Source organism: Sardina pilchardus, chromosome 11, assembly GCF_963854185.1.
Source record: "Sardina pilchardus chromosome 11, fSarPil1.1, whole genome shotgun sequence".
Taxonomy (NCBI): Eukaryota; Metazoa; Chordata; class Actinopteri; order Clupeiformes; family Clupeidae; genus Sardina; species Sardina pilchardus.
Window position 1 is genome coordinate 23,755,081 of NC_085004.1, and position 26,822 is coordinate 23,781,902.

Below are 26,822 nucleotides of genomic sequence, written 5' to 3' on the forward strand. Positions count from 1 at the left end.
GCAAAATACTTTATTTTATAAATAATATTATTTATAGTAATAATATTCTGGCGCAGGTCCTATTGAGTGTTGTGCATGAATTTACAAACTAACTCATAGGATTATCAGTATACATTTACAGACTGAAAGGCGTTCATTCAGAATACAAAGCAAATATAATGTACAAAAGTCATAAATTACTCGCTCTTTCAAATGTTCCATTACTCTATTACAAAATTTCTGCGTTGACAATTTTCATCGGCAATCCAAGCAGCGAACCCCACTTCAGTTTACTATCTACAACCTACTTGATCCCAATGGGGGTGTTACAAAACAAAATAAATAAGAAAATAAATTATTTCTCCAAACTCAAAAACAAACCAACGTTTGGCACTTTTGTTTGCAAAGGCAGTGTAACATGCTCCACACTCGAAACCTAGAGGAATGTTAGCTGGACGTGAGCCTTCACACGGATGTCGCTGCTATAGGGTCACAATCAAATCAAACACTTGCTAATTTGCTGTCAAACATTCGACTAATTGTCGTAGTCAGTAGGTTTCACAACTTTTCCCACGATGCTCTATGCGCCATGTTTGCTCCAAATGTTGATTCATGTCAGTTACAAACAACAAAAAAAAGACTTCCTGATGAGTAATTCCAATGATTGTTCAGTGGTGGGACATGGGAGTATATACAGTTCCGTTATGGCACTGTCAAAGGTTTTGGCAAAGGTTTTGGAAAAGTCCCAACTTGACATGCTGCTGAAAAAAATTGCATGATTATATAAGCATCCTATTTGAGGGAAATACATTCTGTCAAAGTGCCAAGCCCACGTTTTTCAATCGTCTTTCTGTGTGTCTACACAGAGCATCAGACATATTGAACCAGCCACTGTGTTTATTGTGTCTGGCTGTTGGAGAAGATCTCATGGTTCTCCTGTCAAAAGGTTTTAAAGAGAAACCCCGGGAACGTCTGGTCTGGTCAGATCATGAGTAGATAGTGATGACCTCTCGACCTCCTCCTCTCACCAACAGAACTCTCTCAAGACCCTCAGTCAGGACTTCCAGGAACTCCATGTCTGAGGAGCAGTTAAGGACACTTAAGGCAAAACAAGAAGTCTGGCATAAGAATCATATGCTGTCCACGTGCCAATGCTATGCCTAAAAGGTACCATATGCTATTCCTTCAGGCAGCTAAGCACAAGCTGAGCCCCATTGCTGGTTCCAACTCTGTAACTACAACACTCAACCAGATTATAGGTTTTCAGATATTAAGACAAATGTATACTAATGACAGTGATGGCATAGTACTCCCATGTGAGTAAAGGATACAGTTCTCATCCCCATCTGTGTTGCGAGGAGGACCAGGCATGTTGAGCAACACCAGCCTTGCATCGTGCGACCTGTTGACTATGACCTCATTGAGCTTAACAGCTGTGTGCATTCTTCGTACGTTAGACTGATCCCTAAAAATCCAAATAAACTCAAGTCAACACAAATGCATCTTCTACAACACCGGTATTAATTGCAGCTGTCTTCATTAAACAAGCAGCAACATGCTTGCAAGCTGACTTACAGACCGACCCACTCTCTGCTTGCACAACAGCAAAGACAGAGTGAGAGAAAGTGTTATGGTTATGGTTATGGGGTTTGGCAGACACTTTTGTCCAAAGCGATATACAAATAAAAGCAATACAATAATTAATTTAACAGTGAAATTGAAAAGAAAAGTTGGTGAGACTACATTATGAAGAATAGCAAATATCCAATATAACAATAATGTCCATTCGATCAATCATATAATAACAACAACGGCATGGTGAGGCTACAGTACATTAAGGAGAATTGCAGTAATAAACAACAATGTCAATTCCATCAGTGGCCAAACGAAAATAAACAATGCTGTAATATACACACCATACCCCATAAGAACTGTTAAAGAAAGTAAGTGCATGTTGAACAGATTTGCCTTTAGACCCCTCAGATATGCCTTTAGAGCTACAAGTTTAAAACAGATGCATCTGAGACGCCTGAGGTTATGGCTTATTGTACAGTACGTACGGTTTGATACTGATGAGCTCTCTGAAGTTCTCCGGAGCATTGGCCCGGTTCCTCCTCTCGGCCTCACACTTCTCCATAGTCCAGGTCATCTGGATCTTATCGGGCATGGGCTCCGGCACGTCCTCCTCCTCGTCTGAGTACAGGCTGCCCATGCGGATCATGGAGTGCCGGTCCTTCACCAGCTGGGCCTGAGGGAACGTTTCACAGACATGTAGTGAGTGAGGTCTGATATTGTGCACGGTGTGTAGAATATTTTCCCATACCATGGCTGTCAGAGATGTCATTGCGGATCGTCATGGAGGCGTTTACCTCTCTCTCTCTCTCTGTGTTGGATAACCTCATCTGTCTCAACATCTGAGACCTCTGCTCCATCATCAGAGTGCGCTCGTATGTGTACGCTGAGATATCACTGTCATGCTGGAGAGGGATGGGGAGTGGGAAGATGTTACTTTGATGAATTCACATTAAGGACGTTTAAAAATATATATCCGTTATAGTATATTTACTGTACTGTATATAGTACACAGAGATCGGGTGAATACTGGAGCCTACCATCTCCACCACCTCCACTTCAGCTTCTATCCTCAGCTGGTAGAGGAAGGTGGCCAGGTCTTTCTTCATCTGAATGCTGTTGTCGTCCATCTGGGCCACTGTGAAGATGCGCATTTTACACTTCCGCCAAACCTTTAGAGTGAGTAAAAGAGTCAAAAGAGAGTTATTATTGACTCCAGCAGTCTGCGTCTAGAGATTCCTTGATTTTCAAAGTTTCTATGACCATTTTGAACCTGACACAGCACAGGGATAACCGTTGAGTTGAAAATAAAAATGTCCAAAATTAGAATGAAATGATATGCATTTGATTACATATGATATGAATTAAATGACACTGGGACAAATCCTGAATATTTTCACTTAAGTTCTCTTGGATGCTTTACCGTAGACAGTAATCATGAGAAGTCAATGCTCTCTCACCTTGTGCTGTTTCAGGAGGAAGGGAAGCAACATGAGCATGCCACCGTCATGGACAATCCACCAGACGTCAATATGACCGTCAGTGAAGCGCTCGTGGTTGCTGGGGTAGAAGGACACATTCTTCGGCACCATGAGGGCCAGGTGCGCCGCTGTTATGCACCTGACCGTATCTGCAATGACAGCAAGCCAAACTCGTCAGAGATGCAGTGCACCAAGCTATAAACAGTGACTTTTGGGAGCTCTCCTCCTGTATTATTGCAGCATGGATATATCTACAGACATATCAAAACACACACACACACACACACACACACACACTCACACCAAACGCATAGAAGGAATGTGAGTAGCTTGTTAGCTTGTTTTGCAATAATGTAATCATTTTTTGTATAATGTCATAATTTTTTGCATAATGTAATCTACAGTATCAAAGATGTTATTGTTTGTTATTTCAAATGTTTAGGTGTTATACTATACGCGTGTCACCAATCATCATCATTATTATCATCATTAGCAGAGGTGGAAAAGTCCAGCTTCAAAAAATGAAGTCCTATCAAACATCTGTGCCAACAACTCACTTAAACCAGCTAATTCTAATTAGCACAACTCCTCAGCCAGGTAGAGCAGCTAATTGATGCAGATTACCTGTACTAAGTGCATAGGTAGAAGCAATGCATGATTGGACTTTTCCACCTCTGATCATAACTAATCATTTTGTGAACTGCACTCACTGATGAAGGTCTTCCAGGCCCGAGGGTCCTCACTCTGTCTCCAGCCGTATGGCCAGCCCATGACCACGGTGTTGTGCTTCATCCCACCCAAACCACATGACTGGATGAGATGAGCAATGCCCTCGCGTACTTTTGATGTCACCACTGCCTGACAGAAACCTTTCACCCTCTCAATCTCCATCATGTTTTTAATTGCCTGAAGGAAAAAAAGAAAGAAAACAAGTTGTGTGACATTAGTTAAAACTGTTGCCTGTACAGTATGTTGAAGAATATAACTATGGGTCTGAGACCAAAAAAATATTACTTCTAGTAGTGATACCTGTTCAGCTGCTTGTGTTTCACCATAGCTGTCCAGGAAGTTACCCTGAATGACAGACCCAACGATGGTCAAGCCTTTCCCTGCCTTCAGCTGGGAGGCAAAGGTCAGCAGTCTGGGATATTTGACGTGTAGGTCCTCATCCAACTTTAAGAGCACCAGCAGCTGAGGCCTGAGGGAATTGCATGATAAACAATATCTAAAATTAGAAATATTTCATTCATGTAGGCTTTGACAGAACACTGTTTTTTACTTCCCCTGCTTGAATCCTCACAACACTCCTTGATAACCCTAGTGAAATGCTCTCACAGGCTGTTCTATTTGTGATGTTTTTTTTGCCCGTAAAGGTTGTTTTGTTATTGACTGTGTTTGTGAAATCTTGTTGATTTCCTGTGTATATTTGAAACTCCTACCCACTCAAGGAGGTTATGTTTTAAGTGCAGTTTGCTTGTTTGTTTGTGTGCAGGATTACTAAAAAAAAAACGACAGACCCGATTTCCAAAAAAAGATAAGAACACTTTGAGTAGCTCTGGTGGCTTGGTAAATTCAGTTTGACTTTTACACTACAAGACACAGCATTTGGCAGTGGTCTGTGCTTTCTGGGAGGCCTTGCTGGTTTTGTTTTGTTTTGTTTTGTTCTGTTTTGTTTTGTAGGTCTGTTTTCAGCAGTCTAGATGATACCGACCTCCAGTTCTTGGTATGAGGTGGCCCTGCCTCTAGACGTAGAAGGGCATAGCGTGCAGCACTCAAAGATAATCCCCTTATTCCATCCCCCCACTCCTTCTCAGCTCTGAGAAGGAGAGAGAGAAAGAGAGAGAGAGAGAGAAAGAGGGAGAGAGTGAGGGGTTTTATATCAGTGTAACACTGAACACACTCCTTTAATCAAAATAGTATAAATCATGCATGTAAACAAGATAAAAAAGCCGAACTCACCCTTGGTACTCAATGTACTTGTATATCATTCCAGCAATTCCCATAGCCACAATGGCATAGTACCAGGAAGAGATGAACATCAACGCCAAACACATGCTCATCCCCAGAAAAGAGAGTGCCCTAAAAGCAAAAATAAGAGCATTTATTTTAAAAAGACCATCACTCTTTGGTATATGTCTATTTTCTTTGTAGTCTTCCATGGTGCCTACATGCTAAAGATGCCATACTGTTTATAGATGTTTATCTATGGAGTAACCGTTTCCAAGAAATGAGTAATTTTACCGTTATCTCCGTCATAGCTGTCCTTTGAATGGACATGTTGGTAATAGCAGGATTGAAATATCAAAATACAAATGTGCTGACAGGACACACCTATCACAGGCAGAGTAATAACTGGAACTATTCTGTGGACTTACCAGTGGTAATATTTGAACCTTGGTCTCCAGTTTGGAGTTCGGAGTAGTGTTTGCACTGCACAGGCTAAGTTCACAAACAGGTAACACATCAGGAAGAACCTGTTGGGTAAATTAAAACATTAACAGTGTACACATGTGTACATTTTACGGGTAAACTTTTACAATGTTAGTCATACTGTACGTTTCAGCATTTCAACATCTTGTGAAATTAGGGTGAAAGAGACAAATAGAGTGTACCACCCAAAAGCTGAAATGTGTTCCAGTAATTGAGCAAGATCAGTACCGCTAAAGAACCTTCCAAGAGGGTGAGTACTTAATGAGTCATAACTATCCACATTGTGTATGGGTTCGACTGTGGTCTCACATTGAGAGAATAGGCGCCACCATATCCAATGAGGCAATGAGAATACCCAGTTCAGCAATGAGGCCAGTCAACAGCAGAGCCCACGTGGGTTCCCCATTGGCCTTGCTGTGTCCAAATACCTATGACGAAAACAAGAGAAAAAGCACAAAACAACACTGATGATGACTAAGCCTTCCCATAAAGTTTATTCTCAGCCAAACTTTGCATGTCGACATGCAAATGCGTGTTTTACATAGACAACCATGCATGATGCGCTGCTGTTTTTTTACATTCCTGTTGCACGCAGGTGTGTTAATTACTGACCAGGTAGGAGCTCCCTGTCATGGCTAAGGCTGAATTAGAGATCATATACTTATGCTTAATAATTGTATTTATTTATTTATCATTATTATTTAATTCACTGTTTTTATTGTCAAACAAAGCAGTACAATCCAAATCACAAATTTCAATACCCCCCACAACCACCTCCCTCCCACCCCCACCTCATACTGATCTCACATTGGGCTATGGACTCATACATACCAGGCTTGTGCAAAATTCAGAATTGAATTGAGAATGACTCCTAAATTCCAATTCAATTCTTGAGTTTGAATTGAATTTGAATTGAGGTCAAAAACAGGATGCAGAATTACAATTCGAATTTGAATTAAGGGAAGTAGAATTGAAATTCAATGAAATTCAAATCAATTCATATACATAATATAAGGGTACGCTGCAAATGATTTGATTCTTATCAAGATAAAAAAAATAGATTAGAAGTGTTAGATCATTTACATTGTTTGAAGCGTGAATTTCTTACTTTACGTAAGTGTTCAACTTTACACTATCTTAAATCAAGCACATCTTTTTTTTGTCTCAAATAGGCATGACATCTTAAAATGAGGTAAATACTGTTAAAATGAGATCTTTTACATCTCTCCCTCAAATTCTCATCAAAATAAAGCTTGTTAAACAATTAAAATTTGACTTAATTTAAGATGACATTTAAGATTTAAGATATCATCGTAAAACAGCAGTTTATGCTTATAACAACTTATGTAACAACTTTAAATATACGTAATCTAGACTTGTCAAAAGCTGTGGTACTGTGGCGCAACAGGTTACAGCATTAGTACCTTGTACTCGTCCAACTACCCACAGGCACCCGGTTCGAATCTCACCTACGGTCATATCCGAGTCTCTCCCCAACTCTTTCACTCACCTACCCGCTTCCTGTCTATCTTCATTGTCCTATCTGAATAAAGGCAAAAAGTCCAGGAAATATTCTTCCAAAAAAAAGGAATGTAATCTGAGGCTGTTTAAATTTAAGTACAGTAACCTCATTTTACAACCAGCATTTTATGCTTATATTAAGTATATTTTAATTATTTTGGGGATGTAAAAATTATATTTATAAGTAATCTTAAAAACAGCAATTTCAGCTTATGTTAAGTTTCCAAATACCTCTGTAGACATGCTTATTGCTAGATTTTTTGTTATTTATCTTAATTCACAAAATCTTGTCAAGTGATATCTTGCTGCATGGACAGAAAATGTCACTTGTTTTGAGTACCTTTTACCTCAGATTTAGTGTTTTTATCTTGTTTTTAGACACCCTTTTTTGAAGTGTTTAACAATTAAGTTTCACAAAATGTCAGATATGATCTCAACAAACACACAATTTATAATTAAAAACAGTAATCAATTACATTTCCAATGTAATTTTCCCTGAACTGAATGTATGTGAGATTCAACACATTCTTCCTGTTATGTGACATGTGAATTTGTTTTGAATTGCCATGAATTGAATTCCACTTCCTGTCATTCCAATTCCAATTCAAATTCAACTTCCTGTGGGGTGGGGCCAATTCAATTCAAATTCCAACTCATGAATTGAATGGAGGCAAATTCTAAAATTCGGAATTGTGCACAAGCCTGATACATACATATACTTATACTTATTGAGTATAGTAGTATAGTACAGTATACTCAATATAGTACTCAGTATAGTACTTAAAGAACCCTACCCTGAGGAAAGGCACGATGTTGTCCTTAGCAATGGCCTGCAGCAGTCGAGGAGCCCCGGTCAGAGACTGTAGCCCTGCTCCCACCGTTGAGAAGAAGGAGCCGACCACTATGACCCAGGGCGAGGGCCAGGACAGGGTGCCCACCACCAGGTTCTTACTGACGGCGTCCCCAAACCTGCAGCATTCAGTTCAACTCAGTGACTGGAAATCAATCAGGAAACCGTACACAACAACCGCCATACTGACTATGATAAATAAATAACTAGCCGAATAGTTAATTAATTAATTAATGACCAACTGGCCAGTTCTCTGTCCTAGACTAAAAGCTTTTCCCATGGAGAATGACATTTTCTTTTAGTCTAAAATGAGGCCTAATCTGTAAAATGTGCTTGAAATCTGACCCTAATACCATTCCATTACCATTCAAAGCATTTTTGCACATTGTAATTTGAGCTACTGATGCACTGCACTGCACTGTGCTGTGCTGTGCTGTGCTGTTTCCCTTACTTGTCTCTCAGGACGGCGCCCTCTATACACGCGCCAAACAAGACCACTGAACTCATATCTGTGGAACCAGCTGTTAAGGGTAATATTTCAAATCAATACAACATCATTTCAACATCAGATTGACTTTCGCACAAGTGAAAAATCTAACTGCAGCTGCAGCTTATGCTGCTTCAGGAACTAGATGTAGGCCTACTGCAGGGGCACATAACATGACAAGCTGCTGCCTGCACAATCCCATAAATACATCAACTTTTCAACTTCTATCCATCCCCTACTTCTGCAACTCCTGGTAAACTGGCACTCTTACTGTATTTATATGACCTCCCTTTAATTGCTGAGTAATTGTTGAAACTCATCAGCTGTTTGCAAATATCCGTGTTGGGTCTGATTACTTTTAAATGGAATCCGTTACTGAGTACAGACTACACACCAATTTTTGTAATCAGTAACGTAAACCATTGGATTTTAGCCCAGATCAGTTGGATCCAATAAACTTTTGAATCAAGTCTGTCCGATTTGTTGTGTAGTTTGAGCTGGCTCACGACTAGAGCTCGATCGATGAATCGCTCTGCTGAAATTATAAGCATCTGCATTTATATAGTCCATCAATTATTTTGCATTAATTGAAGTAAATTAAAAAGGAAACATTGATCCCTCATTTAAATCTACAGTATTGTCTTTCCAGCTTTACATTACGTCCAACAATGAAGTAATATTAGCTACTGACAGTAGCCAAGGTAGTTACTGTAGCCACAATGATAACATTAGCTAATTTTGTCTAGACTAACCCTAACCCTAACCCAAAACCTAACCCTAACCCTCATCTGAAATATACAGCTTGATCTTTTAGGCCCCCACTGTTGACTTCAAGGCAGCACTGCCATACCTAATCCTAACCCTAACCGTAACCCTAAACCTAACCCTTGGCCTAACCCTAATGCCTTCCAGACAGCACTGCCTTGAAGTCGACAGTGGGAGCCCAAAAGACCACATACTGTATCAATTATAAGCCCTCTGTGTGGACCTAAGTAGAGTGTGGGCTCCATAAGTGGCCACAGCAAATGAGGCTTATGAATAGCGATCAATGTAAAAAAAAAAGAAACACGTATTGTATGGTCACACTGCACATAGGGGGCATATAGATAGCAAGTGGCATGTGCTGCACTTGCTGCGCTTGCTGCTCTCGCTGCAAGGTTGTGCTGGGTGGAGCGAATATTTGTGTTGTGGTCTGCTAATTTATCACATATGTAGTCTATATATCCTCTTTTAAACACAAATTGCGCATGCTTTCTTAAACTTCACTCCTGATCTGGGTCATGGAACCAATGTCTTGTGTTGATTTGCACAACTCAGCCCTTCACTCGCCCTGCATACCTGACTGATGGCGAAACACTATTTTTTTTTCATGCCCAATGTCCAACACACATTTTACATTGGAAGTAAATATAAGAATGATCAAGACACAGATTTTTTTTTTCTCTTAAAACGAAGGCATTGAAATTAACACTTTTTAAAACACATCTCTATGTCTAGAGACAACTCACATTTGTTTTAATAGTGTAGATTAATGATATTTTGAGAAGGCTTCATTTTTAGACCTTGTGAAACGAAATGGTTACCCTTGTTGTAAAACCAGCAACTCATTTAATGATTTAATGCCTGCAGATGTTAACTTTGGCATTACACCGGAATTCCTCAGAAGGTCACCCACAAAAAGATATAGGACTGAAGGATACAGACAAGGGATGTGGTTGCTATTGCCAGAATGGTACCCACGGGGATAGACCTTTGTGCATCTTTGAGATCTCCAGATCTGTTGGATCCTGCCATAATACCTGCAGCATCAATAATGATTAATAATTAATCACATGGGAAGATAGAACATTTTACCACCCCCATAACAATGTTTCACAGATATGTCAAATTTACGAGTTAACGGTGCAAAAACGTAATCTTGAACAGATTGACGACGGGGTTGTGGAAACTTTTACCAGTGGATGATGGGAAGAATATCCCCACTAGGAGGGTGAATGAGGTGGCTATATCAGCAGACACATACAGGCCAAAGTTCTCCATGGAGCCGCGAGCATCCACTGAGGCCAGACCAGTTTTCTCCAGGATCTGCCCCTTATCCAGGTAGTTCGACCACATATTGTCTATTGGAAAGGCAGAGCACAAATACCAAACAATTACTGGGAGTAATAATTGTAACCAGAAGTAAAAAGTAATATATCACATTTTAAAAATACATGTGGCATTGCTCAATTACAGTAGATTTCCTGCTGTTAAAAAATCTTACACATGGCATCAACACATTTAAGTGAATGCAATTTATCCCCAAAGAAGCATGAGCTAGACTTGGTAAACCGAGCCCAATCTCCCAGCGATTGGATTTCGCCCTGCATCTCAGGCTAAATATCTTCACATTTCTCTCTCCAACTTTCTGGAACCAATTACAAACTGGCTTATCCACCAGGCGCACCTGGATTGTTGATCTGATTGGTTAAAGGACTATCCAAATGTGTGCAGAGTCATTTGAACTATGCCCATTGATCATGCCTCTTGTGCAGAAGAAATACAGCACAGACTCCCCAGACTAATGTTCAGTCTCACAAGATTTATGTGTCCACTGTCCATCACTGAAAGATTCTTACCGCTAATGACTCCACTGGACAAGCCAGGAATTCCTTGTATTTCAGTGACGTTGTTCTGGTTAAAGTAGTCATCGTCACAGTGGAGGCTAGTAGCATTTCCTGAGCCACAGAACATCCTCCACAGTTGGCTTGGTACCGTGTTGTTGCCCTCCACAACAGTCTTTGCGCATGTGTCGAAGAGATCCCTCACCAATGTCCGGTTTCCCAGCATACAAATCCTACATGTTAAGTGTTGGAGTAAACAGGAAAAAGCCACTGTCAAGCACAATCACAAGACATTTGTCTTAGCCAGAGAACATACAGTAGCCTACAGGATGAATGAATGACCCCCCAGAGTGCTGTATGGGATATTAATGTTGACGGGAAACATTGTAGTGGTGTGGCATGTCCACCATTCTACCTGTAAATAAGTAATGAACCTGAAAAGAAATAAATGATGTCAGGACTCCCGCACTGTACTCTCTGTGTCTTACTTAGGGGCATTCGTGGTGTACTGGTTAGGGCTTCGGGCCGGTTCAATCCCCGACCAGCCCTTGAGCAAGGCACCTAACCCCTCACTGCTCCCCGAGCGCCGCTGGGTGGGCAGGCAGCTCACTGTTCTGGGTTGTGTAAATCACCTCACTGTGTGTTCACTGTGTGCTGTGTGTTCACTAATTCGGTTAAATTGGGTGAAATGCAGAGAACTGAATTTCCCTTACGGGATCAAAAAAGTATATATTCTATTCTATTCTATTCTATTCTATTCTACTTACGAAAAGTCTGGCGGGTGGAAGCTGGACATCACCGCTCCAACGTAGATGGACACAATGGAGATGAGCACGCAGGCCAGAAAGAGGGAGGCCAGCTTGTTGACGTACTTGACCCCCACAAACACAACAACTGCCATCATACTGAGGCATATAGTGCCATAGACCCGCATGTTGTTGAGCATGGCCCCGTCTGCTCCATGGATATCGGTAGAGTGAAATATTGCCGCCTGTGGGACCAGGTATTTCTATGGAATGGGAACACAAAACAAAGACATTATGCAACATACTGTATATGGAAAACAACAAGTTAAATAAAAGTATTAAAAACCAGTAGCCCAGTAAAACATCACTACTGACTTACCAGAAATATTTCAACTGCTCCTAATATGTACATGGCTGCTGCAAATGTTGTTCCCAGGTAAAAACAGAGTCCCACAGCACCTCCAAACTCTGGGCCCAGAGAGCGGGAAATCATAAAATATGCCCCACCAGCTATAGAGGAACAAAGCAACAGACAGGCCTATATCATGAGAAGGGCCAAGGACCACTCCAGCTACTCCAGACCAGAGCCATGTAGATACATCTATATGGCTCTGCTCCAGACACCATTCTGTATATCGGTCGGTAGGTCGGTAGAACTGACAGATTCTTAAAAGGGGGTTTTATAATAACAATGATAATAATCATCATCTTTATTTATATAGTGCTTTTCAGAACATAGTTACAAAGCCCTTTACATAATATAAAATAATAAACTGAACAAAAACTAAACAAACATTAAGTGTCTAAAAACAATAATAATAATTAACCCTTAAGCTTACCTGGCACAACTCCATTAGTAGCAATTGCGCTCATAGATATAGCAGTGAGCATTGTCTGTAAGATGAAAAAATGTAAAAGTAAATAAATAAAATAACAGGCCTAGCTGATAAGCATGGAAAAATAATGATGAAAAACATATATCATTAGTTAGATAAGTATTAGAATGATGTTTTGTGTTCCTGGATAGTTAAGGGTAATGGGGATCGGTAAAGAGAAGCCCTAAACCATCATTCGTCAATGGCATTTTATGCTTTTTCTTCATATGCTGTCTGTGAAGTGAATTGTTTAATCTGTGCCATTGCCTGCTATCAAGTGTAGGCGTCTAGAGATTCCTTGACTCTTCAGTCACTGACATCGCTGCATGATAAGGCTACACTAAGAAAAGCCAACTCTATCCTGGAAGACTCTACTCATGTTCTACATGGAGTTTTTGAATGGCTGCCCTCTGGCAGGCGTCTGCGCTGTCCTCTTGCTAGGACTAACAGGAGGAAGGCGACCTTTACCTTTGAGGCTATTCGCCTTTTGAACTCAAATATGCCCCCAGCCCCCTCCTCCCTCTCCTGGGACTAACCCCCCCCCCCCCCTGTCTTATGTTGTGTTATGTCTTATATGTCACTATGCCTGCACAGAGAAATTGCCCCTCGGGGATAAATAAAGTGTTTTGAATTGAATTGAATTGAAAGTTTCTATGACCATTTTGAACCCGACACAGTCCTACTGTGAGAGAGGATATTTTCTCAGGCTGATGTAGATGCCAATGTAACACCCTAAACACAAGTTGTATTTTCGTAAAACAGCTGAGCTGCAGGTTTAAATAATTATGTCCATTAGTAGCATGTTTGTTGCCAAACACAAGACAGCCATGTGTATAGAGCATTTTTTTTGTTTCATTCGAGATAACAGATTTACTGACATTAATGGTCTCGTGAGGACACTGATGTGTTGAAATTGACTTAGCAACACAAATGTCCTGGGAGTTCTAGTGAGTAAACAGACTTACACATGCACAGCACATGAGAACAATGAGGAAGGACTGTACGACTCCAGCCATGCCCACGATCCAGGTGAGACGGAGGAAGAGGATGACACCAAAGATGTTTTGTAGACAGGGCAGGTAGACACCCATCAATGTGCCCATACTTGGTGACTAAAGACAAAGCAAGGAAACAGAGTCATGACACTAAGTCTTTAATGCACTGACACACTGTAGAGCCTAATAATACAGTATTATAATTAGACTATCAGTAGGCTATAATCATAATATCTAATCATACATACAGTACAGTACAGTATGGTATTAGAATGTTGTTAAAACCACCCAATAATAACTGACTTGCAAACATGAGGGAAAATACTACATGTGAAGCATACCCACACCATGTAAACCACTGTATTCCTCTACCGAGGAGATTTGCAAGTGTATTAGTCTTATATGTAATCTTTTTTTTAATGCAAAAACTGACTTAAAGGTTGGATGAGGCTTGCACCACAGATGGCTCCATGAGTGTGTGTCATTGATCAGGACCATTGATTGGTGGCATCTGGGTCATTCATGCTTAGAGAGAACTGACCCAAATAAGGAGACATTGTCATATAGTTACTTGCAATTATAGCACATGATCACTTATTGTGTAAGAGAACCTGGGGTGTAACTAAGGTCGTTGCTAGACATATAACTCTGAAATTCTTTAATACATGCATAGAATGTGCTATACAATATATTGTGTGCTACATATTTGAACTTCCCTTGCTCGGCCCTTTACAAACCCTGACTCAAGTCAAATACAGTGAATCAGTCATGAATAATTTCAGACTTACTTTAGTTTTGACCCACAGCAGGCCAGCTAGCTTACTTGTTATCACTATCTACTGTACAGCCAGGTCTTACCTCTGTCTCATCATTTCTTTCTGCTTCCCTGTCTCTGCCTCGTCCAAATACCTTTCTGATGTCCATCTATAGGAGTTGATGTTTGAGTCAAGGCGAAATTACCATTAAGTAATCACTTTTTTTGAAATATCAAAAAGGATGTGATTAACCAGTACCTAACATTGCCTAAGTGACTATCCTACAGTTTCTGGTCAGAAAGGTTGCTGCCTAATGTTAATGAAGATCTTTTTTTTAGCATTGATGAATAAACTGTACACTTCTTGTTACTGTGGTTTGCCTATCTGTGATGATCTTAACCTTTGGGATATTTCTTCTAGATGCATCCGCGTTTTCAGCCTCCTCGTGTTCTTTAGCCCCCTGGGTGACGTTGGTGTAGTTGACCAGTCGGCTGAGGAGAGAGGACACCTTGGGCCTGATGTCCAGCTCCTCCTGCAGGACACAAGAGGTAACAGCTTTTTAAAGCCGGCTCAGACGTTAAACAGTTAATGATAATAAACAGGCTATTCACAAGAGTACACTTTGACGTCACTGCTCTTGCAGTAAATAAATACTACGTGAGAAAGATATAATATTTGAGACAAAGTGTCAAGAAGTTGCCAGAATATTGCTTGAAAGGACACAGAGTGGAAATGTGGCCTAAAGATCATCTCACCTCAAACAAAGCCAGATTTTTGTCATAGTAATCATTCTTCTTTGATGTTGACTCATTGCTGCTGAGAAAGGGACTGTCTTCTTTATGATTGCCATGGCCTGAAATAAGGCAGAGGGAAAGATGCAGTTATACACAGTATTGATCCAGCAGATGGAAACGCTTGAGAAACTTACAGTATTTTTGCTCAGGGTGGACAAAAAAAAGCTCTGTGCTGTTTGTCCTTTTTTGGGGATGGGCTGCTTTCAAAACCTAGTAGGGCCTTTTTGCATTTGCACTGAGGCAGTCTCAAGGTTAGTTGCATGATATGTTTGAAAACACTGTCCAAAACAGTGAGTAGTAGCCTATATCAACAGAATGTTCTTTACAAGCCTATATCAACAGAGCGGTCTTTATGACAATATCACTTACACCACAGCAATTACCAAAGCACATAATTATGTCCCTGAGGTGACAGAATGACTATAGCGAACTGATGCTATTGCGTAAATAGACTCTTTTCATTGGAATCATAAGTGCACCACCCCCATTCTTTTCATTGGAATTGTAAGTGCACCACTAGAAGTGCAACATTCCCCAACGTTTGCCCATTGGCTAAAACAAAACCATCAATAAAACAGGCTGTTTGTTTATGTTACAAAGAATATAATTTGATCTTCTGCTGGGTGGTGTTGAATTGTGTAATTGGCTTTTGTAAGGTTTCAGCAGTCCCTTCCAAGTCAGCATTAATAATAGATTGGGTTCAATCTAACTCTTGGATGAAAACAACTAACATTGATTTTCCTCCACTTAGTGCTTCAGCATGAGAAGTACAGTACAGCACGGTCTCTGTGAGATGAATATTGGTGTCCTGTCTTGTTTAGTTCACACAGAAACAAACAAATTGTTGTCTGGATTTTCAGCATGTTGCGTGTACTATTTCCTGTGCCCCCTTAAATGACTATAGTAATGATTATTATGAAGACTAATGGGGAAGCTGTGTCCTCAACCTCAGCGAGTTGGGTATGGGAGCTAATTCCCCATCCCTGTAAATGTCCCAATGTAGTGTGGAAGAGAATAACTGTCATGTGGCCTTGGGTCCTCTCCTCTACCCTGGGCCAATCAGAGTGAATCAATTTCTCTGTCTCTGCCGTCCTCTGTGTACAGTTGGTGTGCGAAAGTGTGTGTGCATGTGTGGGTGAGTACGCATTTGTGTCCGTGTGCATCTTTCTCACTGAAAACACACACACACACACACACACACACACACACACACACACACACACACACACACACACTCTCACACTCACTCTCTCTCACTGTAACTACCCTCTTCTCCCAGGTCACTGAGTCTGAAGACCTGTAATTGTTTTCTTATTCTGACATTCTCATTGACCACTGAAGCATTAACATGAAACACCATGGACAAAGGCTTCTGCCCAAGAACAAATAAGAGCAAATTAACTCTTTCAGCCTGGGTCAGACTGGACTTTAGCTGTGGCATCAACAATTAGTCTGGTGTTTATACTCGCCTGATTGTTTGCCATCCTTCCAAGCAAAATCCAAATTTGTTTATCATTAACACCGTTGTCAATACAGATGTTTGTGTGTATACAGTGTAGTTGTGACCATGGCATTGCTTAAATTCCTACTCTCATTTTTTCCAAGCATCTCTTTTCATAGTTTCAAGTACTGTACAGCATTACAATGTAGTTCTGGTCAAGTGTATGGATCAGTCAATACACTGATTGGTATAACCAAAGATCCTTCATTACCGCTTTAACCCTCTCTGGTATAACTAAAAAGAAGTTAACATGCATGTCGACAGACTTCACTCAAGAACTGCTACAAACCTCAATGGTTCAGTATGACGTCCTTATTCACTGCTTCTCTTTGTCTCTTTCACCAGCAAATGCATGCTCGCCAGGCTCTGACATCCTGACATAACCTTTGGTCCATCACATAACATGCCAGTTTGCCATGCTGAATCCACCTCAAACAAATCATGCCATGGCAAATACCTTTAACTCTGTGCCCTTTTGAAACATGTCTGCGCGGCTCCTATTAATTCCTCATGGTGAGAAAAAAACAGCTGGGCAGGTGAAATAAGTGAAAGGTGTGTGACCAGAGTTACCCCACACACAGTCAGCCCTCTTCTGCCCCAGCTGAGCAGCCGTAGGTGCCTCACTCACCTGTGTCTACCATTGCACTGCCATTGCTGCTGGTGTTGTGGGTCGGCATGCTTCCTCTGTGGAATGTTGTGGTTTGTGCTCAGAGCATGGCAGCCCCAGAACAAGCAAGGCAAAATCCAGGGCACACTGTCACTCAGTCAGCTGTAACAGGGCAGGGGTGGGGGTATACTGATCCTGCACACCAGGGGAGGACACAGCACAAACTAGATACACACACACACACACACACAGTGAAGGCTGTGGTGTGTGAATAATCTCCCATCATCCAATGCAACTTGCATTAGGATGAACTTCCACTCGAGGTTGAATGCACGTGCACACACACACGTTCACTGCTCAGTAGTGTGTGTGCATTATCTTACTGTGATGAGACAGTATGGCCCAAACAGGGACTTGATTGTGATGTCATAACCAGTGCAGCTGTGATTGTCTTCCCAGAGAAGCGTTAAAAAAAAATGGCAAGCAAAGCTACTGTGAGGGAGAGTAGGCTACAACTCCTAGTTACCTGTTCAAATCATTTTAGCGTTGGTGAAGACAAGTCAAAACATGACAGCAAGCTTCAGTAGAAATAATTTAGGAGGCATTTCACATAATTTACTGTTTTTCCTCTGACATTCTGTGGCTCCTTAGTCAAACGAACAGAAGCCACAAATACTTGTCTCTGTGTGTAGGAGGATGAACGTCTTGATTAAAGGATGGTCTGTAATTGTGTTTGTCAGGCGAGTATTTGGTGGAAAATGTAAAACGGCTGAAGTCAGTCAAGTATTGACGTCAGCACACCGGATGGATAACGATTAGATTGTTGTGTATGCTGCTCTCTAGTGTTTGCCAATGGCATTTTTCCTCTTCTAATTTTGATCCATTACCATATCTTCCTTTGGTTTGTGTTTGCTTTGGTTTGTGTGTGCATCAGGGTACTGTCAATATTGATCTCAGCAATTTTCACTTCTCCTTAAGGAGACTGAAGATCTGTAGAGTATGAGAGTGAAATTATGGGACATTATAAGAAGAAATGTCAGATTATGCCTTGGTTTGACAGTCTCATTTTAACTCCGCTGGCTTCCATCTTATTAAAGAAATGCTGGCTGTTTCCCTTTGACCACATGCTGGACATCTCATTAAAGAGATTAAAGTTTCACGGAAATATCAAGCACACTCTAATGCCATGCTGCGCTGAGCTTATAAAGAAAAGTTCAGACTTTGATGGCAAGCCTGAACAAGTCAACACAGCCTCTAAGAATGCCTCACAGTTCATGACATCGAGGAATGGCAACAAAGCAAAACTCACAATCAACAAAAAAAAGGAGGAGCATTTGCTGTGTTGAGCTTTTTCTGCATTCTTGGAAGTACTAGTGGGTTGTGTGAAGTTTCTGGTTTACTGTTGTTACTCAGTCTGTAGTATGTTGACATAGTTGACACCATGTTTTATTGGCTTCTGGTGAATAACAAAACTGAGGGCATTTGAGGGATTTACTTCTAAGCATGATGGAATGTTCATAGGCCGCATACAGCCAGTTATTTATGGACTTGTGGAGAGGATGTGACATGAACATCTTCCTCTGGCCAGATAGACTTGTGGTATCTACTGTTGTTGATGAACAATGGTTGGGAGGAAACTGATTAGTTGCATTGTAGCAGATATGATGAGTCTTACTTGCTGTGGCAACGTTAGTAGAAGATCTTGTCGACTCTGTGTTTGTGTGTCCCTGTGTATCTGTGTGTGTTTGCGAGCGCGTGTCCATTTGTGTATGTGTGTGTGTGTGTGTGTGTGTGTGTTTGTGTGTGTGTGTGTGTGTGTGAGAGAGAGAGAGAACAATGTATACATATGCACGTGCACGTGTTTCACTTTAGCAGTGAATGTTCATGTTCATAACTCCTATCACTAGGGAGAGGTCAGGCTGTGCTCTGTGAAATGCGTCCTCTAAATCCGATTAGCCATCCAAAACAATTTACCACCTTATTAGCCTCTTAGGCATAAAGGCTTATCACTGAGAGTTCTCATTTAATACACATTTAAGGAGTTCATTAAGACAAAAGCCACATGGCTTAGGCCGCTTTGTTTCGTGTTGTGCCTTGGCAAAGAGTGGTGTTATGGTGGCATACCTGATGGTTTCATTCATGTCCTGGCTCAAAGAGTGCTTTCGAGACACGTGAGTTTGTGTGGGTCTGATGTGTGTGTACTTCAAAGGGTGTGTTCAGGAGCAGTGACTAGATGCCAAGGACCCTAAACATTTATATAAGGTCCGTCTTGGACTTGCATCATGTGTCGATCCCAAGGTGTTGCTGCCATCACATCAGTCTCCTAACATTCCCTGACTTCTCGCCTTCACACAGGAAAACAGCAGAAGCTCTGGGTATCAGTCGTCCAGACCCAGTACAGGTGGGATAGAACACATTTCTTGTATAGCAGATTGAGATCAATATACTGTACAGGAGATAGATGCCTGGTTCATTCCAGGAGAAATGTCGGATGTTTGAATGTTGTTCATGCATTGTATAGTTACGAGTCTGGGTCTTATGTAGGGGAAAGGGCTGTTTGAATTCATTTATATGTGACATGTTGAGGAATATTGAACTAGTCTTCTGTATTTAAGCTTTGTTAATGGTAGTCGCAAGAGAAGGATGAAATTCATTACTCTATGTTGGGTTGCTATACCTTCAAAAAGTAAAACAAATTTGCATGGCTTAAATTGAATTAAGTGTCTATAGATTTCAGTCGAAGCAGGATATGATTAGAAAATCACATGCAGGTGATTTGCCTAAATTGTAGCGATGTACACAGGAACTAAGCTTAATCAAATTCAGTCAGGCTTTAGAGGCTCTTGTGACAGTGTATTATTGATGTGCTTAACCAGCGGTAGCTCTTTCTTACACTTAGGAACTGCCTCTAACTACAGTTCTTTCCTTTCCCAAACTGTAACAAACAAGCTGGATATGGATGCAAATTATATGCCATTACATTTGGGTTATTATATAAAACCATGGCATGTTCTAATCTTCTTACTGTGACGTCTTGTGCATTCATTTTGATTTAATTTGTGGAAGTGGGTGGTCACTCTGATTGCCTGAGTGTTCTTGTTTTGTGATGACAATTTTCCCCTCAAATAGACAGAGCAGATTATGAAAATGGTGCTGTTAGCATTACTCCCACCATTGTTTTTTCAGCGGGAAGAAGAATTTTTTTTTTTTTTTTTTTTCTGAAGCAGCCGCATGTCAATCGTTATTCATAATAGGCCTGTCATAAAATTAGAAAGGAGAGCAACTGTAGTGGAATAAAGAGGAGGAATGCTAAGTGCCTGCATCTGGCCTTTGTGCTGGGGCTTTGATGTGTGCTAACGATGGGGAATGAATGGGGAGGCGACGGCGGAGGTGGGCGATGTGCTGAGATGACGAGAACTTGCCTTTACCACGCTCTTCTCTGGAGCCTGCTTTTCTCTGGGACAGACATGTTAATCCACAGAAAAAAAAATCTGTTCCCTGAGCTTCTTAGAATGTGCTTGGTCATGGATGATATACACTATACGGCTGTATTATACTCTTGGAATGGATTTGTTCGGCTAAACATGTGCTGCTCTGTAGGGCTCTGTGGCATTGAAAGAGCTCTTTTATGCCGGCCACCTGGTCTGGTGCCAGTTCGCAATGCCAGTCAGGGCAAGTTAATTCGGCAGACGGGTTGGTCACCAACTGCTGTGTGTGTTGGTCTCTTTGAGCTCGGACTAATACCCCACTTAGGGAGACACATTGTAGTCAGAGCAGGAGGATGTGGAGAGCTCAGCTATTCTCTGTTGCGCAGGATTGCAGGCCCTCGGGTCAAAAATAGAACTGAGTTGTTTTCATATGTTTCGAATAACTCCTCCCTCAGAGTTAACAACTGCTGTTTGTGTGTGTGTGTATGTATGTGTGTCTGTGTGTGTGTGGTGAAAGAGTTTGTTACAGAACTGAAAGTTTGAGTCTGTTTGAGACATTTTGAGAAGAGACAAAATGAGATCAGTCACTCACTTATGTCACTTCGTACATTTTCAGCAGATAGAGATTAAGTCTGTCTTGTTACGAAGACTAGAACTAGAGCACTCTGATAACAAACTATAGATAAACACTTGTTGACACCACCTCAGACCCAGAGCCTTATAAATGTATATATCTATACAGCTCTGCTCAAGCCGAAATAATTGTTGTACTCATACCCTCCAACTGTGTCTACCCTCGTCATATTTCCTGTGTATGGGTTTGCAGCAGTAGCCCAGCTGTCAGTGGGCCACCTCATCTCCCCCCAGACACACCCCAGACTCAGCTGCTCCCACTCCTTAACCCCTCAGTGTTTATCTTCCCCCAGCTAATGTCATCTCAGATATGCGGGCCACCAATAAACAGGACCAGGAGTAGCAACAGTGTTCACCCGTACAAGGCCACAGGAAGTGAACACATTCAGCGGCACATTGTTAGGGATCTCTCACGTCAGGAGAACAGTGTCTGTCTGACTCTCTGCTGCGTCACGGTAGCATGCTGAGGATGCGTGACATGCTCATTCACAAACGCGCTCCTCGAGTCACACAGAGACGTGGCCTTGTTGCCACGACGCTAATGGAATTATGGGGTGGTGGACCACTTGAGCCACCTCTCCATCTCTCTCACTCTCCTTCTCTGTGCGACTCAGCTGGAGTGCTGGTCCCGGGCACAATGGTCACAGTGTGCAGTCCAGTGCCGAAACGGAGCAGAGTTCACCAGCTGGAACAAAGTTAGCTCTGTGGCCCGTCTTCACTCTGCTCCGGCTCCAGCAGCCCCTCCTCCCGCCTCCCCCTCCTCTCCTCCGGCTGCTCAGCGCTGCCGGTATCCCCCCTACCCCCCCCCCCCATCCAAAGCGTCCCTCCCCAGAGTAAGAAGTAGGTCTCCTCTGCCTGGCCGGCCTCCCTCTCTCTCCAGCTACACACAGGGGCCTCTGAGGAGAAGGGGCTCAAGCCAGGTCGATGCTCACGCTCTCGCTCAGTCTTTCTCTCACTCACACTTCTTTATGTCTCCATTCCTCTCACAGTCCCCTGGTTGGTCATTATGTTTCTCACAGTCTACTCTTATTCTCCTCTATTTCTGTCAAGGCTCTCTCTCTCTTGTCTCAATGTCTCACCAACAGCTCCTTGCCTTGTCTTGCTATTTGTCTCACAGCTCCTTCTCTCTCTCTCCGGTTCTCACCCACTCTCTATCAATCTTAGCTCCTTTGAGACCCTCTAAATTAGGATAACAGACAGTGAGGTTCAAGACGAGCCCTGGTGTTGATGTCATTGCCAGACTGACCTCTGCTGAGGAAATGGTGTGTGGGAGCATTTCAGGTCAGATACTTCTACAACTGTTGAAGCATACACAAGTATCTAAAGGACAAAATGAGGACACAAATAGGAATCGCTTGCAACAAAGACTGAGAGTAGGATAATAAATAATGTGAAACATTAGGAGGTAGCAGACGCATGAATCGAATGAGACAAGCGAAATTCAGAACACACTTTGAGCTGGAGTTTGAATCAGCGTTTTCCATCTATCCCTCTTTCAAAAGCTCCTCCTCCCCTCTCTGCTTCAGTCTCCAGTAGTTTTGAATTCCGATCAAAATTTAATACAAAACACTTTCGAGGCACAAAGCAAGATGGAAACGCTTATTCAAAAAGAGCGAATATCCTTCTACTCAGCAATGATGCCATGCTGGTGAGGTCTATGTAGGTCATAGTATCTCATTCTCTCTTTGACTAGTTTGCCACCTTAACTGAACTCGTGTGCGCAGGCTGCGTGGAGAGTCTGGGTGGAAGGCCCAGACCATAATAAACCCAGGGCAGGGCAGTTGTGTGGTTTCTACGGCTACTTCCTTTTCGGAAAGTCTGCCGTCATGTTCGAATGAGACGCTAGCTCAAAACCAGCACTCCTCGCCTCTCCTCTTTTCTCCTCGCATTAGATCCCGTCCCCCTACAGCTAGCAACTCTGTCATTTGTTTTGCCTTTCTTTGCCACCCTTGTTCTCGCGCCTCTCCATTCAGGTCGAGGAGTGGCCCTCTTTTTATTGGCTCCCGGGGGGAAGTGGGAGCGAGGGAAAGCTCTGCACACCAGCTGCTCTCTGGGGGGGAAGAGAAAGAGAGGCAGCCCGGGCCACCGAGACCCATCTTTTGTGTGGTGGGAAGAACACTCCAGGCTTGTCTTATTACAGAGAAACCCAACTATCCCCCCCTCCCCTCCTCGTCTTCTCTTGAGCCCGCCCCACGCCTCTTCTTGTCTATCCAATTGTTTTTTTCCCCCCTTTGTCACCACCACAGTCTATACCCAGGCCCTTGGAGTGGGTTCGCAAGAATGTTTTGTCTCAGTTCGGAGTCTCCAATCCTCTGCTGAGCCCCCCAAAATCCCCCCAGAGTGCACACACAAATGGTTGACGAGTTTTTTTCAGAAGCCCCGGGAAAAGAAGAAGAAGGAAAAAAACGAACTGTCAGAGAGGCCGCAACTGCTGGTTGGAGAATTGCCATGGTTACCGTAGCTGCTGTAGGGTAGAACACACAGCTGAGCGGAGCAGGCTGAGTTTTCATCACAGTCGCAGACTGCTTCTAACTTTTAAAAGAAGTTAGAAGTAAACCAAAAAACTACCAAAAGACACATTTTCCTTCCCTCCTGCCATCCTTTTTGTTCACACATACATGAGAGCGAGAGAGTCTGTTGCGCAGAAGTTTGTCTTGTCCTAAACTTACCATCAGAGCTGACAGTGTCTCCATGTCCAGGATATCCCTGTCCTGTGTCCCGGTAATCCACCCAGTTTATCCCCTCGAGGCTGTCATAAGCTGACGGAGCGTTGTCTTCCACGGGGACCACGGTGAAATGGGGCATGTTTTCATCCGTTCACAGCACTTTAAAGTCCCCTCAGTCAAAATGCCGCTCAGTCAGCCCGCGTCTGTCTCCCCTCAGCCTGACTCGACTCCCACTAATCTCGACGCATTCCAGTACCCTTCGGTCACTTCCTCCTCTCGGCAATTACCATACTCTCCTCCCACCGGCCGGCCTCCTGGGCTCGGGGTGAAAAGGGGCTGCTTTGACACTGTCATGCCTCAGTGTTTTCTTGCTAGGACACCTCGGATGAATCAGGGAAAGGGATGGGATTTGGGAACAATGAGAGGGAGGATGCCTTTTCTCTGTGCTCAGTGAGTCCTCATAACATGGGGAAGACTTGTCACCCACCACCATCACCTATAGACTTTTCCCTCACAACATGAAGATATTTTTGTCATAGATTGCTGTTATTAATGAATCAAACAACTCTTCCCCTTCCTAAACGATACTTAAAAACTATTTCTAACAGAAGGGGGAGGTTTCTGTGTAGTCCAAACAGGCTATTCTGAGCAGTGCAAATACACCCAGATACAGACAGGCATGGGCTGCTATTTGCTTCCAAGTTTGAAAGGGAGTTTTTAATTTTCATCTCTTAACTTTGTTTAAACAAGTGCCTTACCCAGAGGGATTACTGTATGCTGTGCTGTCAATGGTGGAACTGTCGTGTTCTGTCATGTTAGAAACGTTATATAAATGTGCCATTAAAACAAGCCCAGTAAGAGTAAGCCACCCCAAAGTATTCAGTGTATCCAGTAGTTTGTTTTGTGAAGAGGGAACTGAAGCTTCTCAGCAAGGAATATGGTCCTGTAATTTCTGGAAACCTACAACAGTTTCCAAAGACAGCCTTAAGTAAACCAAAAGAGGTTTTTGTTAGACTTTTCCCTTTCCCTCAAGACAGTCATATATCTTCCTCCTGGGTAAACGTCTACTCTAATATTTGTTCACTGTGAGAGAGGTGGAAGGAAGCACCAGCTTGATTTCTTACTCTTGTCAGCACGGCTTCTGCATTGGCTTTAGTTCCATGTATATTCCCTCTGATTCATTTCAGTAGGCAGCCAGATGTTCAGACGGTCAGACATTTAAAGCAAGTGAAATTGTTTCACTCCGCTGACGTCAGAGTGACTGATGCACTCCAAGGATTGCCTAAGCTTCTCCGTCATGGCTTTTGGCTCTTCTTTGTTTTCATGGATACAGTAACTACAGACCCTTCTTGTATATATACAGAGGCAAATTCAGTGCTAAGTTGTGTGCAGACACTCTTCACCAACAATGACACACAACATAGACACTCCTCCTCATGGTTTGTCATGACATTGTACAACATTATGTTTTCTACTTCTCTAAGTTGTTTGAAAAGCTAAGGAGTGTAGAAGCCCCCAATTTTAAGCAGGAAAATAACAGAACAAAACAAACAGAACAAGACACTCTTGCAACTGTGCCCAGACAGCATATGGGGTTGTGAATTTCTTGCCCTAAGGCAGTTTATAGTGCTGTCATTGCACAGTAATTACCACGCAGACGTCATTGCACACCCAAGGAAAGTTCCCACCCTGGTGCTGTTTGTGGTCAGTGCGGGTCAGTAAGCAGCTGGCCTGGCCCCTGTGCTTCGCTCTGCCCTGTTCAGTCTCTGCTCCCACTTGCAGTGACTCAGTCATGAGGAACAAAAGTAAGGAGGACAGGGGGCGGCTTCCTGGAAATGCTCAGAGGCCCCGTGAGGGCAGGTTGTTTTGTACCAGCATATGGACTCAGGAAACTTCCAGACAAGCTGGCAAGCGCATTTCTAAGACCACTAGGTATCACCCACCTTTGTGTGTAGATAAGCTGGCATTTCCTTTAGGGGTTAGCCACTCTTGTGCATTTGAAAGATTTTTGTTTAGTTTGTGTATTACGTTGTGGCCCATAGAATGCTTCAATATTTCAGTGTGTATGAATGTTTCATAATGTTGTATAAAATAATGTTTCTGTGATGTAAATGTATACATGTACTGTATACATATCCAGTACATACATATGTAGTAGGCTAACTCAGAGGAGAGAAAATAATTGGTGGTACAAGTTATAGATATGGCGCACCATGACATTTTAAACTAAACCTGATAATAAAGCCTCAAGCACTGGAAAGGCACGATAGTTTTGGGTTTCTTTTGTTTCCAGTAAAAACAGTCTAATCCATCTAATCCTGTTGTTGAAGTTGCGGTGAAAGTTTGTCTTTCACATTTAAGCTGGGTGGTGTCAGGGGAAAACGGCAAAGTCCAGTGTAGTACATTGTCTGATATTATGTGATCCAGCCTCAGATTCTTTCCACTATGGAATTTGGCAGAATTGTTTGTATTTAGAAATAGACTGTCGGTAGCCTATTCAGTATTAGAGTTAGACTGTTAAACAAATAGATTGTCGGTATTCGGTAGTTCATTGCAATAGATGTGTATCACAATTCTTTATCTCAATGTCTTCACAAACAAATTATTGTACCAAATGCAATAGTACACTTATTGAAACTATTTGGCAGTGTGTGAAATAGGCATGCTCTCAAATGCAGAAGTTGCTTTTGAAAGTTGCTTGACTCAATCGCTGACATTTTTACTAGGCCTACACAGATTCAAATCTCCATATCCCCAGCTTTTGTTGTATTTTATCATTGAGAGCTAACTTATATTTATCTTTATCAAACACATGAATTTCACGCTGACTAAAGACTGACAAGTTCAGTGTAGTGCAGAACAGTTATGGGAGGGACTGCAAACTCAAGAAGAAATCCAG

At 42.2% G+C, this 26,822-nt stretch overlaps 1 protein-coding gene across 2 annotated transcripts; it reads right to left on the reverse strand.

Moving 5' to 3' along the window:
* Nucleotides 1-186: 186 nt before the first annotated feature.
* slc12a4 (solute carrier family 12 member 4) lies at nucleotides 187-24,159 on the reverse strand. 2 transcript variants are annotated; one of them, XM_062548574.1, is made up of 24 exons: nucleotides 23,927-24,159; nucleotides 15,050-15,147; nucleotides 14,695-14,826; nucleotides 13,510-13,656; nucleotides 12,509-12,563; nucleotides 12,049-12,179; nucleotides 11,691-11,932; nucleotides 10,939-11,156; nucleotides 10,276-10,440; nucleotides 10,021-10,119; nucleotides 8,285-8,342; nucleotides 7,778-7,952; nucleotides 5,772-5,890; nucleotides 5,408-5,506; nucleotides 4,992-5,111; nucleotides 4,744-4,848; nucleotides 4,062-4,230; nucleotides 3,743-3,938; nucleotides 3,012-3,181; nucleotides 2,592-2,723; nucleotides 2,349-2,456; nucleotides 2,040-2,227; nucleotides 1,311-1,444; nucleotides 187-1,057 (listed from the first exon to the last, which is right to left on the reverse strand). In XM_062548574.1, exons 1-24 carry the CDS (start codon nucleotides 24,060-24,062, stop codon nucleotides 966-968), a joined length of 3,288 nt encoding a protein of 1,095 aa, XP_062404558.1. In that variant the 5' UTR covers nucleotides 24,063-24,159; the 3' UTR covers nucleotides 187-965. The 2 variants fall into 2 exon arrangements, with proteins under 2 accessions (XP_062404558.1, XP_062404559.1); XM_062548575.1 differs by lacking the exon at nucleotides 23,927-24,159 and adding an exon at nucleotides 17,218-17,421.
* Nucleotides 24,160-26,822: the final 2,663 nt, after the last annotated feature.

Coding starts and splice junctions, on each gene's coding strand:
- slc12a4 (XM_062548574.1), bottom strand. CDS start 24,062: ATGCCCCATTTCACCGTGGTCCCCGTGGAAGACAACGCTCCGTCAGCT. Junction 10,120..10,275: donor ATTCTTCCCATCATCCACTG/GTAAAAGTTTCC, acceptor TTGATGCTGCAG/GTATTATGGCAGGATCCAAC. Junction 1,058..1,310: donor CACAGATGGGGATGAGAACT/GTATCCTTTACT, acceptor ACTGCTCCTCAG/ACATGGAGTTCCTGGAAGTC.